At 46.5% G+C, this 13,478-nt stretch overlaps 1 protein-coding gene across 1 annotated transcript; it reads right to left on the reverse strand.

Annotated features, from left to right (window-relative positions):
* Positions 1–412: 412 nt before the first annotated feature.
* On the reverse strand, positions 413–2,144 carry LOC128096353 (cytochrome c oxidase subunit NDUFA4-like). Its single transcript, XM_052715820.1, has one exon. The coding sequence runs from the start codon at positions 1,507–1,509 to the stop codon at positions 1,261–1,263; it is 249 nt and encodes an 82-aa protein (XP_052571780.1). The 5' UTR covers positions 1,510–2,144; the 3' UTR covers positions 413–1,260.
* Positions 2,145–13,478: the final 11,334 nt, after the last annotated feature.

Below are 13,478 nucleotides of genomic sequence, written 5' to 3' on the forward strand. Positions count from 1 at the left end.
CCAGGTCAACCACAGCAGAACGTGAAGACAGGCTTCAAACCAACCAAACAGATTGGCTGGTAACCAAGGTACCTATGAAAACAAAGGCCAGCGCTAGAGGAAGACGACATGGTAGAGACAGAACATCGAAAAGTCCGTGATGGATATCACCCAGTCAGAAGTTCTACACATGCCAAAAACCAGAAAGAAGGAGGAACACTGGCAGAAGAAGGGGGTCCAGGGAAGGGAGAGATGGCAGAAAAGTCCATAGAGGTGTATAGCAGGGTTAAAGGATTTAAAGGAAAAGATCACCATAATGAAGAAAGAAATGAGAGATGGGAAAAAAATAAGAGGGAGCTTCTAGAGATAGAAAAAAATTTCTTTTCTTTCTTTTTTTTTCCATATAGGATCTTATAATGCAACCCAGAGTGGCCTTGAACTCAAGAGTCTTCTGCTTCAGCTTTCCACATGCTGAGATTATAGGCATGTGCCTCCATGCACACTATAAGAAGAAAACCTTAAAAAGTGAAAAATGACAGGTTATGTGCTTATAACAATGGCAAGAATTCAGAGACCCCTCATCTTAAACTATGGTGGCCAGGGGATGATGGGATGGCTCCAAAATGCTGCAAGAAACGCACTATGGATGGGGTCCAAGGTCCAACAAGAAATGAAAGTAAAAGCCTCTTCCAGAAAAACAAAAGCTGAGGCCAGGTGGCTTCAAACACCTTTCTTTAATCCCAACACAGAGGCAGACAGATCTCTGTGAGCTGAAGCCAGTCTGGTCTATACAGTGAGTTCCAGGACAGCTGGGGCTACTTAGAGAGACCCGGTCTCAAATAAACAAACAAACAAAAGAAGCTAAGCATATCAGTCATCAGCAGACCTGCCTGTCAGCAACAAGAAAGAAAATTCCCTAAAGAAAGGAAAGTGACCCAGGGCAGAAACTCGAAAGTCTACAAAAGTCAAACTCAGGTCAAAGAAAGTGCCTGGCAGACAGTTACAATGTATCTAAAAGCAATACATATTACAACCGGGCCTGGAGTTGGGTTACCACAAGTTTCTTTTTCTTTCTTTCTTTTTTTAAATTTATGTTCTTGTTTTTAAGTGTCTTTCTTTCTTTTTTTTTAAGTTTCAGAGATTTATTCATCAGTGTAAGAAACTCCAAAAATCAACATGATTTCATGCATTCAGAGGAGTATTTCCTGGTTAAGTGGAAAATTGTGCGGATGGCTTCTGAAAGACCTTCATTATAAGCTGCTTTATGGTGAACTTCATGGTTTAGAAGTTGGGGCCCTCTTTCTTCAGTTTGCTGTAGTCCACATTCACTGAGTAGAACTTATATTGTTCATTGGGACCCAGTTTGTTCCAAGGCTCTGGGTTATTTTTCCTGTCCCAGCTGACAACTGGATTGAACAATGCCAGGCGCATCACATACAGTGCTGCTCCAGTACCTCCTGCTCCAATGAACACGAAGAGAGGAATCAAGCTAGGATGCTTCTTGGCCTGCCCAATGATCTGTCGGAGCATGTTTGCAGCAGGGGCCTACCTCCACGGAGACAGCAGAACAAGCACAGGACACACGCACCAAGCAGCTTCTGCTGTTTCTTTCTCTCTTAAAGAAAAACTTTCATTATGTTACTGAAGCTGGCCTGGAATTTACTATGTAGCTGAGGCTGCCTTCAAGGTGCTGTAATCCTCCTGTCTCAGCCTTCTTGGTGCTGGGATTGCCATGAGCTACCACGCCTACCTTCTGTTAGATTTGATCAGATTTAGCAGTGAAGCCCCAGGTTCTGGGTCTGTCTTTGTTGGAGACTTTTTGTACCGATTCAACCTTCCTTCCTTCCTTCCTTCCTTCCTTCCTTCCTTCCTTCCTTCCTTCCTTCCTTCCTTCCTTCTTTCCTTCCTTCCTCCCTCCCTCCCTCCCTTTCTCTCTCTCTCTCTCTCTCTCTCTCTCTCTCTCTCTCTCTCTCTCTCTCTCTCTCTCTCTCAATCTCTCCCTTTCTTTGTAATCGGATGTTTCTTTCCTGCCTGCTTGTCCCCAAATACTTGGCAGCCACTTTGAAAGGATGATAATCAGTGCTGGTGGCGGTGCTGGTTACTGTGTGGAAAGATCATGGTCACGACAGAACCCAGTGTTAGTTTTTAGAGCTTTATTCGGAGGGAAAGGGGGAAGGGGAAAGAGAAGAGCCAGGTCTGGGGAGAAAGATGGTGGGGGAGGGGGAGGAAGCAGAGCAGAGAGAGATGAAGCAGAGCAGAGAGAGAGCAGAGAGCAGAGAGAGAGGGTGGGGTCTGCATCAGGCTTTTGAGGCACATATGTAGTCACCAGCACACACTGATGATGTAAGATGCAAGACCCTGAACTGCGCATGTGCAGGAGTGAGGGCAGGATCCTAACACACTTCCCAAATAATTGACTCAGAGGCTTAATATAAATTATAAATGCTGGGCTGATAGCTCAGGCTTGTTACTAGCTAACTCTTACATTTAAATTAACCCATTTCTATTAATCTATGTATTGCCACATGGCTTTACCTATCCTCTAGCATGTCTTGCTTCCTGAGTGACTGGTTGGCATCTCTCCTGACTCTGACCTCCTTCTTCCCATCATTCTCAGTTTGGTTTTCCCACCTAACTTTCTGCCCAGCTACTAGCCTGCCAGTTTTTTATTAACAAATGAGAGTAATACATATTCATAGTGTAGAAAAGGATTGTTCCACAGCATTTCTTTCTTTTCTTTTCTTTTTTTTTTTTTTTTAGACCAGGCTGGCCTCCAAGTGCTGAGATTAAAGGTATGCACCACCACAGCCTGACTCATTTTTTTTAAGTAAAAAATAAGTGGAATTTGCCGGGCGGTGGTGGCGCATGCCTTTAATCCCAGGACTCAGGAGGCAGAGGCAGGCGGATCTTTGTGAGTTCAAGGCCAGCCTGGTCTACAGATCGAGATCCAGGAAAGGCGCAAAGCTACACAGAGAAACCCTGTCTCGAAAAAAAAAAAAGTGGAATTTGTTTGAGACAGTCTCAGGCAATCCAAGCTGACTTTGAACTTACTATGTAGCCAAAAATGACCTTGAACTCCTGATCTTCCTGCCTCTGCCTGTCGAGTGCCCAGGTTATAGGTCTGGATCACCAAGGTTGGCATGGCATTTTTAATAATTAATCCAAAGAAGGGGACAAAGAAGAGATCAGCAGACGACAGCAAGCTAGATGGCTTAAATCCAGGCAGCTCAGTGATGACACCAAATGTTGGGCCAGAGATGTGTCCCAGCTGGCAGGGAGCTTTGTCCAGCATGTATGAAGCTCTGGGTTTGGTTCCAGCACCACATAAAACTAGATCTGGTGGCACACACCTGCAATCCTAGCACTTGGGAGGCTGAGGCAGGAGGGTCTGGAGTTCAAGATCACTCTCAACTACATAATGGGTTCAGGGCTAGCCTGGACTACAAGAGACTCTATCTCAACTATCAAACTGCCCCTACACAAAAATCCTCTAAACTGCATGCATGGTCCTATTTAAAGGCAGGGGTTTTTAGACTGAATGAAAAGAGGGGAAACTCTAATTGTATAGTTTATAAGAAAACTGTCAGGTGTGGTAGCCCATACCTGTAATCCTAGCACTTGGGAGCCTGAGGCAGGACGATCACCAAGAGTTCTACACTAGCAAGGACTATCTCAAAAATAAATCCGCAGGGCAGTGGTGGTGTATGCCTTGCATAGGCAGGCAGATCTCCTTGAGTTAGAAGCCAGCCTGTTCTACACAGTAAGTTCAAGGACAGCCAAGGTGATACAGAAACTCTGTCTTGAAAAACCAAAAATAAAATAAATCCCAAAGATATGAAAATCACTTTAATTTTCTTTAGATTTATTCATTTTGTGTGTATGAATGGTTTGCCTGCATGTATGTCTGTGCACCATGTGCATGCCTGGTGCCTGAGGAAGTCAGAAGAGGGCATTAGAAGCCTTGAGACTGGAGTTATGGATGGTTGTGAGCCACCATGTGGGCACTGGACCTGAACTCAGGTCCTCTGCAAGAGCAACAAGTGCTCTTAACCAGCCAGCCCCAAGAAAATTACTTTAAATATAAAGACACAGAAGAGTTAAGTGGAAAAATACCTAGTATGGACAAAATACTCATGGAAAGAAAGTCAGAGAGGCTGTATTACTGTCCCAGTGACTTCAGAGCAATTACCAGAGATTAGTGGGGACATTTATCACTGAGAAAGGAGTCAATGAATGAAGACGCTCTGACACTTCTAATGCACCTGTGCCTCATAGCAGAGCTCCAAGAGAGAGTAAAGAAGACACACCTAAAGGGATGCTAACAGAGCCATCATGCATTCTGGAAACTTCCATACTCATCATTGATGAAGCAGATGGAAGTCAAAGCCTTGAACACTGTCACTTGGCTGGACCTCTCTGACACAGTGAGCACCCCACCCACCTGCAATAGTGGACATCTCAAGAGTACAGGGTGGCTCCTACACTGGCCTGGAGTCCTAACACCTTTCAACATGGCCATGAGTCAGGAGGGACTCCAGGCTAGTGTGGTGTCACTTGCTCTGGGAGGAGCAGACAGTAATGGCTTGGGTAGGAAGTAGGCTTGTATGTCACCCGTCCCCTGGTTCCTGAGGTGACTCCCACTCCCAGCCCTCCTCACAGTGACCCAAAGGCAGCTTCCTGAGTCTAACACCAAGCCAGTAGCATGTTCTCAGTCCACCTTCATCCACCTGCTGGAAAGATCACTCTGAGCTGAGGGCTTGCCTGGTAGCTTTCCACATGAGCTCTAGATTCTCCCGCAGTTTCCTATAAGGTCTGAATCTCTCAAGGCTGGTGAGACACTTAGACAGGGGTAAAGGTACTTGCCAGCAAGTCTGGTGACCTGAGTTCAATCCCTAGAACCCATGTGATGACATGGAAGGAGAGAACCAACTTTCCTAAGTTGCCCTCTGAGCAGCACATGCATGCAATGGTCTGTGGAAGTGTGCGCGTGGGTTAATTTAAGTTATAAGAGCTAGTGGGACAGGCCTAAGCAAAGGTCAAGTTTTCATAATTAATAATAAGTCTCCATGTCATTTTTTGTGAGCTGGCAGCCCTAAAAAAAATCTGTCTATATATGACACCCAATGTGGGGCCATGTATATCCACATAAGGCCTGAGAGAGCTTTAAAAAAAGTTCAGAACATGGAGTCAAACATGGCTTCCTGGTGACCATGGTCTCTCAAGTAGACTCGGTGGCATACAGAGACCGGCTGCTGCCTGAAGGCTGGAGACAGCCATCAGTGCCATGCACCAGTGCCATGGGTTAAGCTGAGCTGTATGGCAGCTGACATGGCAGTTTAAGATTTGTCTCACGTGATCAGAGAATGCTATAGATGCTCAGTAAAGACAGATTGAAATGGAAAAAAATCTAAACAGGTTATAGTATGTTTAAAAAGTGTGCATAGGCTTAAAAAAGAAAAGAAAATGGATATAGACAGTGATAGAAAAAATAGTTTATAAATAATAAGATAAAGTCTTTAAAGAGAGAATAAAATAATATAAAAAAGATAAGCCATATAAAGATGGAAAATACACAGAGTCTAGATCCTAAATGGTGTCTTGCTGATTTTGAATTTTTTGAATGCTAATGAACAGAGAATGACAGCAGCTGACAGGCACTGGACTGTGGAAGGGACTGCTGAATTAAACCAGCCTAGATACTTTAGGAATGCCTTAACTTCAAAATGGAAGTCAGAAAATGTATTGCTTTGGGGAAGAGGTTATACTTTTGTTTCCACAGAAAATTAAAGGCTGCCGGGCAGTGGTGGTGCACACCTTTAGTCCCAGCACTTGAGAGGCAGAGGCAGGTGGATCTCAATGAGTTCAAGGCCAGCCTGGTCTACAAAGTGAGTTCCAGGACACAAAAAGAAAAATAAGAAAATGAAAGGCTGTGGATTCCTTCAAGATTAAAGAGGAACAGGTTTGATCAGGGGAGATCCCTGAAAATCTTGGCTACAGACATAAATAAACCTTAAAAAACTACAAGACAAGTAACATATATTTTACCTGCTTAAATATAAGACAAAACATCATCTTTCGCTGGCTTGTGTACAATGTACAGTTCATACTTGTGTTAATACAGATATATATGTTACCTTTAAAAGTTTGTATGTTTTCAGAGCAAGGGGACCAGACACCAATGAAAACAGGCAGCCCAGTCTCTCAGAATGCCTCTGTTGCAGTTTCCTCAAAGTTCTACATCCAGAACAGCTTCAAGGCTGCTAGCTAAGATGGTCCAGCTTCATAGACTACTCCAGCCAGGACTACAGATAAGCCTTGTGCATTCCCATTGCACAGAGACTGGACTGGTTTTTCCAGGACTTGACCATTATCCCAATTTTCTCAGGTTCCACCAAAGATGTCATCACCCCCCAGACAACAGGAAGAAGTCTAGAGAACACAACACCTACATTTCCAAGAGGTGGGATGGGTGGTTTTTGGCCATTCAATGGATTATGGATGCTTGTCATCGATTTTGGTGGGGGTTGCTCACAAGTTGTTATTGGTCATGTTCAGGGAGGAAACTAAACAAAAATTAGACTCAGGGATCTTGTTATGAAAAGAAAAAGGAGGGATATAGATGATAGGATAAAAGGGTAGATTATTGAATCTACTTTTAAACTAAAAAAGCAACTACTCATCTTAAATGTCTTACATTGGTATGGATTTTTGTATATTGATACAAATTTAAGGTTATTTTTGTTAGATCATACTTTACATACATCTCTACTCTTGTTTAAGGTATTGTACCTATGCAGCTCATATAATAATGTAATGTAAATTTCCAGTCCTTGAAAGTTATTATTACAAACTATTTAGGATAATAAAGAAATGCAGGTTAGTAGTTTGCCACCTATAACAATCAAACTTAAAGTCATGTTAACTATGTTTTCAAGGTCAAAGAAAGATATATTTTACATAGGCAGGTTGTCTTCATACACTTCAGAGAGCTACAGAATATGGCATTTAAGATGTTTAATAACAATGAGACACATCTGCTCCTGGCAGCACCAATCTACTTCATAAAAGGATGATGGGCATCAAAGAACCTCCATATGGAGTTTGCTTTCTTTGTGACAAAGTTAGCCACTGGGCAAAGAAACTGCCCTTGCCTCAACTGCTGACAGAATTCTGTCCAAACTGGACAAGCAGGACACAAAAGAAAGTGACTGCTGAACTTTGCCAAGACAAAATACGACAGTTCTTCAAAATTCCTGCTTTACAGAAAAGCCTGTCAGATATTCTAGGCATGTAGGCCAAAGATGGATGCCCCAACATTACAGAGGAATCTTGGGTGACTATCCAGGCAGCCAGCTGTTTCTGTCATTCTATAATTTTGGAAGTTGCTTGCTCTGCATTTCCTGTTTACTCAGGTAATATCATATCCTTCTTGGGTCTCTGGTGGAGTTGAAGACTAGGTAGTTATAGTTACAGTTTTTCTTATTACCAAATTCAGAAAACAAACTCACAGACAAAGAGTATAAGATTGAGAGACATAAAAGTTTAAATTGTTTACCTAAGAAAATGTTTTGAGATCTAAAAAGACAGTTTTGGGTTGATGATACAAGTTAGAAGAGAAAGTTAATTAGGTACAAAACTTTGGACTCATCAAGATAAGATAGATAATGGAGTAATTTCTCCAAATTTACCAAAAACAAATAAATTAACATTGTGAATGTAATTCTTATTTGATAATTGTCCTTATTGAATACAATTTTATGGTGTTAGAGTTGAAATCTTTCCTTTTTATTTAGACAAAAAGGGGGAAATGTTGTGGGATATTTGTACACTGTGTGAAAATGTATTGCTGGGATTGGTGTAATAAAAAGCTGAATGTCCAATAGCTAGGCAGGAGGTATAGGTGGGACTTCAGTGCAGAGGGGGGAATCTGGGAAGAAGAAAGGTGGAGACACAGAGAAAGCAAGATGTGCAGAAGGAGAGGTAACAGCCACAAGCCATGTGGCAGAATGAAGATTAATATAAATGGGTTAATTAAGTTATAAGAGCTAGTGGGACAAGCCTAAGCTAAGGCCGAGCTTTTATAATAATAAGTCTCTGTGTCTTTTTTTTTTCTTGTGTGTGTGTGTGTGTGTGTGTGTGTGTGTGTGTGTGTGAGAGAGAGAGAGAGAGAGAGAGAGAGAGAGAGAGAGAGAGAGAGAGAGAGCTGGCAGCCTTAAGAAAAATCTGTCTGCATCTGTCCCAGGCTCTCAGTTTTCTGTTCTGAGTGTCTTATCATGTCCATGGTGAATCTGTTTGGGGGTGCTCCCTGTAACTCAGTGATGAACACATGATGAGGGCTTCCTCGTTGACTCAAGCACGTCCTAGAATCCAGCTGACATCATCACCTCATCAGTCCTGGTGTGTCCATCATGGTCCACACTCTGCTCTCACCCCCAGTTTGATCTACCGCCTGCCTTGTCCCTGATAAGACACACCAAGCCATCGTATGGGCAGCTAAAGACTCCTGTCAAGCCATCCTCATCGTGCCTCCCAGCTTATGAGACTCAGATCAAGTGTCGCCTCTTCCAGGAAGCCCCCGCAGATATGCCAGCCCGTCTCTGAACTCACACAGTACCCTATGCATGCCTGTACCACCATGGTAACCATAGGATTCTGTGACCACTGGCTTAGCCCTTTGGGACTAACTCAAGTTTGGGGTTGCTTTTCAGGTCTGAATCCCTGTGGCTAACCAGCCCAGCACTTGGCACTCCGTGTGACTGGCTGTCCTAATTTGCCTTCTGGTGCTGGGATAAAACACTGACTAAAACCAGCTTGGGGAGGAAAGGGTTTGTTTTAGCTTACAGGTTGTAGGCCCTCATCAGGGGAAGCCACGCTGGAGCTCAAGGCGGGAGCTTGAAACAGACTACAGAGAAATGCTGCTCACTGGCTTGCTCTCTAAGGCTTGCTCACCCTGCTTTCTCATATAAGCCACGCTCACCTGCCCAGAGACAGCATTGCCCACAGTGGGCTTGGCCCTCCCACATCAATCAACATGCCCCAGATATGCCCCAGGCCCGTCTGAAGGAAGGAATTCCTCCGTTAAGGTCGCTCTTTCCATGTGACTCCAGTTTGTACCAAACTGGCCCCAAACTAACTAGCCACGGACTTTCAGTGAACAGTGGCAGAGTCAACAGTAATGAACACACGCATGCCACTTTGTACCCACTGGGCTCTGCGACAAGCACTTGCCACGGTCATTTCCACAAAGAACGGCCCATGAGGGAGGCACTTTATAGATAGGAGAAAAGAAACACAGAGAACTCAAGGTACTTGCTGAGACCACATGGCAAAAAAGTAGCAGAGCCGGGATGTAGACCCAAACAGGGTCTACCCTCTCAGACACCACGCCTCGCCATGAAAGAATGAACAATGAAACCAGGAACAAAGACACACATGAGTGAACACATAGGGAAGGATGGCATGAATGAATGCCCCGGCCTGGCATCCTGGTACCGTGACCAGTGCGCTGCCTTCGTGGACATTGACAGCTGCTCTCACAATCACACCCTGGCTGCTTTCTATCTCACACCACTTGCCAAGGTTTAGTTGGTCCTGAGTTGCCCTTCACTTGGTTCCTTTACCAGCACCAACCAAACCTTCCCCTCCCCCACATCCCTCCACAGACCCAAAGAGTACTGAGTACCAGGACTGTGGGATCACTGAGTTTCAGAGATGGAAGGAACACATAGTCTTTCCAGTCCAACCCTCTGTTACAGACATGGGAAACCTGGGACCCAGAGAGGCCAAGCAACTTATCTGAGGGTACACAGCAAGTTACTGCCAGGGTCAGGGGTGGGCTCCGCCTCCTGGTTTCCACTCACACACTTCCTTTCCCTTTCTAACCTCAGCTGGATCCTTACCCAGGTCCTCGGAACAGAACACACCGGACAGACCGTCTATGTGATGTCACCCCCAGTTATTACTGTCACTTTAGGGCAGGTGCTAAGAACTCTTTTTATTATTATTATTAAGATATTTTTTCATTTGTTTACACACCCATCACAGGTAGGGCCACTGGAAAGAAGAGAGAGGATGGGCACACAGGAAGGCCCATCAGGGCTAGCCTGTAACCACATCACAATGTTCACAGGAGCCCAGCAGAACAGAACAGGGAGGTTCCAACCTCCGAATTCCCACCGAGGACACTGTCAACTGTGGTTAGTCTCTCTCGGCACTTCAAAGGCAGATGACATGGAAGGGGAGGGATGGAAGGGAAAGGGTGGCAGCTAGGGGCTGGTGGTGGCTGAAGCTTGGGGTGGAGATCTCGGGACTGGAAGACAGTTATGGACACGAGGGTCTTGCAGGGGCCAGGTGTCCCCTGCAGCAGCCGGCAGCCAGGCCCACTGACGCTCAGGTGGGTGCGGTTAACATGACCCTGGAACTGTTCAGGGTCTGGTGACATTAGAGAGGCAAGCTCTGTGCAGGACAGAGCATGTTCCAGGAGGGGTGGGGAGGGGTGGACATGTGACAAGCTAAGCCCAGCATCTGGCCATGGCTTGCCCCACTTATCCTGTCCCAGGGCCGAACAGGGTACAAGGCATGCCAGAGGGGGTCAACGAAGTCCTTATAAAGTGAAAACTGCAGTGTGAGTCAGGCCCAGCTCAGCGGCTCCGCTCCTTCACAGCAAAGGCATCTCTTTCAACCCTTCTTTTCGGCAAAGCCTTTCTCTACAGTGGAGGTGAAGTCATCTTTTGGTAAACACTGCCTTGCGGTCAATTTCCTCTGAACTTTCGGCTCTGCTTAATCTGTCAAGCTTGGTGGGGAGTCGGCAGGCAACCCGGGGAAGTGCAAAGGTCCATGGCTGAGTCACAGGCCCAGCCAAGTTCCACTCCTGCCTGACTCTGTCCCGCTCTGGCTGCTGGTGCCTGTCCCTGCAGGTCACGTCTCTGGGTCTCTTTCTCTGTGAAGTCACCACTGTGGAAAGGAGCCTGCAGAATGCACAGCCCCGTGTCCTCTAACCCCAAACACTTACGGAGAGCTTCGTATGCATCAGGCACCATGCTGGAACAATAGTAATCCAGCAAACAGTTTCCAATGGGAAAACACTCGCGCACCGTGTGCACACATTCACATATTTACACTTGTCCATCATGTATACACACACACACACACAGTGGCTCACGTGCATATGTGCACACAACACACACACACACACACACACACACACACACACACACACACACGTTATACTCCTTGCCCATCAAAAGGACCCACCCTGGGGCTGGCAAGATGGCTCAGCAGGTAAAGGCACTTGCCATCAAGCCTGACAATCGAGCTGATAACTGGAGCATTTACTGTGGAAGGAGAGAACCAACTCCTGCGACTTGTTCTCTGACCTCCACACTAAAGAGAGAGAGACAGACAGACAGACACCCAATATAAATAAAGGTTTGAAAAGTTTCTAAGTGTACATTCTGAGGGGGAGGGCACTCGGGAGTCAGATGTACCTATAAACAAAGAGCAGAGCACTCTGGGGTTGGCGCTGAGCTGAGGTCTGATCTCAGCAGTAGAGGCTGGCACTGGGTCTCAGTTGGCTCCACACTTGCCTAGCATGTGTGAGACCCTGAGTTTGGTTCCCAGCACTGACAAAAACAAGTCTGTGATGGGGATTTCAGCTGGTGGAAAGCAGGCAGAACAGGCAGGATGTCCCAAAGGAGAGCCGATGGAGTAGGAGGTGGGGAGGTGACCATGACCCGGCAGCCTCTCAGGTAGAAGCTGAGCGCTAAGCTCCCAGATCAGTAAGGAAATCTGTCTGCTCATCACCCTTGGTCACAACAGGCCTGTGGGCGGCAGGAAAGAGCCAGTAGCTGAGCAGTGTGAACCAGTGGCTTTGGGGGCAAACATCATGAAATGGTACTATTTTAACTCATCTGGGGCTGTGACACTAGCCATATCTACAGTTAGGATGTGGAAAAAGGCAACGGATCTCCAGGTATATCTGAGTCACTCTATCCAACAGTTCTGCTTGCTGAAATCTGATGAACTCTGCATGGTTTTGTTCAGGTGATTTTAAATATTTCAGGACAAATCACGGGGCAGCACATTACCAGAGAAGGCTAGCCTCCTGGGTCCAACTAAACTCAGAATTCACTTCCCCAAGGCATGGCACCCATGGGGCTGTCAGACGGTACCTCAGGGAGGGTCAGCGGGATGCTGGGGAAGCTGCTGGAGAATAAAGTACCCACAGCTGTGACAATCCTCATCCTTTTTACTTCCGGGTCAGAAGAAAATGCAGGCCCCCAAACCAGGCGTCATTTCTCTACTGGGCAGGCCTTGGCCAGTAGTGATCTGTTTCTTGACCTTGCATCGAGCATCAAGAAAGCTGGGGCCGATTGCTCCTTAGAAATATGCACTTCAGGACTGACCACTTCTGGGAATACCAAAGGAAAGAGAAGAGGAGGAGAGTGAGTGGGGAGGAGGGGAGGGGAGTGGGGAGAGAGGGGAGTGGGAAGGGGGTTGAGTGGGAAGAGGGAGAGTGGAGAGGAGAGGTTAGTGGGGAGGGGTGAGTGGGGAGGGGGGAAGTGGAGTGGGGAGAGAGGTGAGTGGGAAGGGGGCTGAGTGGGAAGAGGGGAGAGTGGAGAGGAGAGGTTAGTGGGGAGGGGTGACTGGGGGGTGATTGGGGTGGGGTGAGTGGGGAGGGGTGAGTGGGGAGGAGGGCAAGCGGTCCTTGCTGCATCTCCCGTGGAAGCTTCCATTGCTTTGCTGGCTTTCATGACTATCAAGTTGGAGGCATTTCTACACTTTAGTTTTCTTTAAGACATGATGAGCTAGAGGAAAGGTGACTTAGATAATTCAGGTGTCCCTACACAAAAAGCTGAATTAAGAGGATGAAGAGCGAAATGCTTCCCCGTCCTCAATTTAGTTTCTTGAAACAAGATTTAGGTATGCCACACCATCCCCTCTGAGCAGGAAAGAGCGGCAGGGGAGAGGCAGGAGTCCCCAAGGCTCCTGCCTTGTGCCCAGGGGTGCTCAATCCAGGTTAGCAGAGGCATCCGAGACCTCAGACGCTAATGAGACAAGACAGACATGGCCTCCACATCTAAGGGTGCCAATCACAATACAGGAAAGGTTCTAGGCTGGACTCATGCTCCACAGTCAACCTCAGGACTGACCAGGGGCAGGCAGCAGGGCTCTGGAAATAGTGGACCCGACTTCAGTCCAGACTGCAGATCTCTATGTGGGTAAGCTCCCTCTCTGCCCACAGCTTCAGTATTCTGGTCTGTGAAGTGGGACCACATGTGAGCACTGAGTGAGACAGATCTATGGAGATCTCCTCCCCCAGCGCAGCAGGGAGTGAGGAGGTTCACTGGAGCCACCCCCAGCATCTGAGAGGGCCTCTCTAGTGTTATTGACAGTCTTAGAAGCCAGGTGAAAACAGGTCTATGGAGAACAGTGGTGACCCACCATGGGAACTCTGGCTGCAGGTAAACCTGGGTTGTCTAGGTGCTGGGTGGTGCAGG

This window comes from Peromyscus californicus, unplaced genomic scaffold (genome assembly GCF_007827085.1).
Source record: "Peromyscus californicus insignis strain IS unplaced genomic scaffold, ASM782708v3 Scaffold_5__1_contigs__length_169319896, whole genome shotgun sequence".
Lineage (NCBI taxonomy): Eukaryota > Metazoa > Chordata > Mammalia > Rodentia > Cricetidae > Peromyscus > Peromyscus californicus.

What these genes read in the sequence shown, in the direction of transcription:
- LOC128096353 (XM_052715820.1), bottom strand. Translation starts at nt 1,509, where the DNA reads ATGCTCCGACAGATCATTGGGCAGGCCAAGAAGCATCCTAGCTTGATT.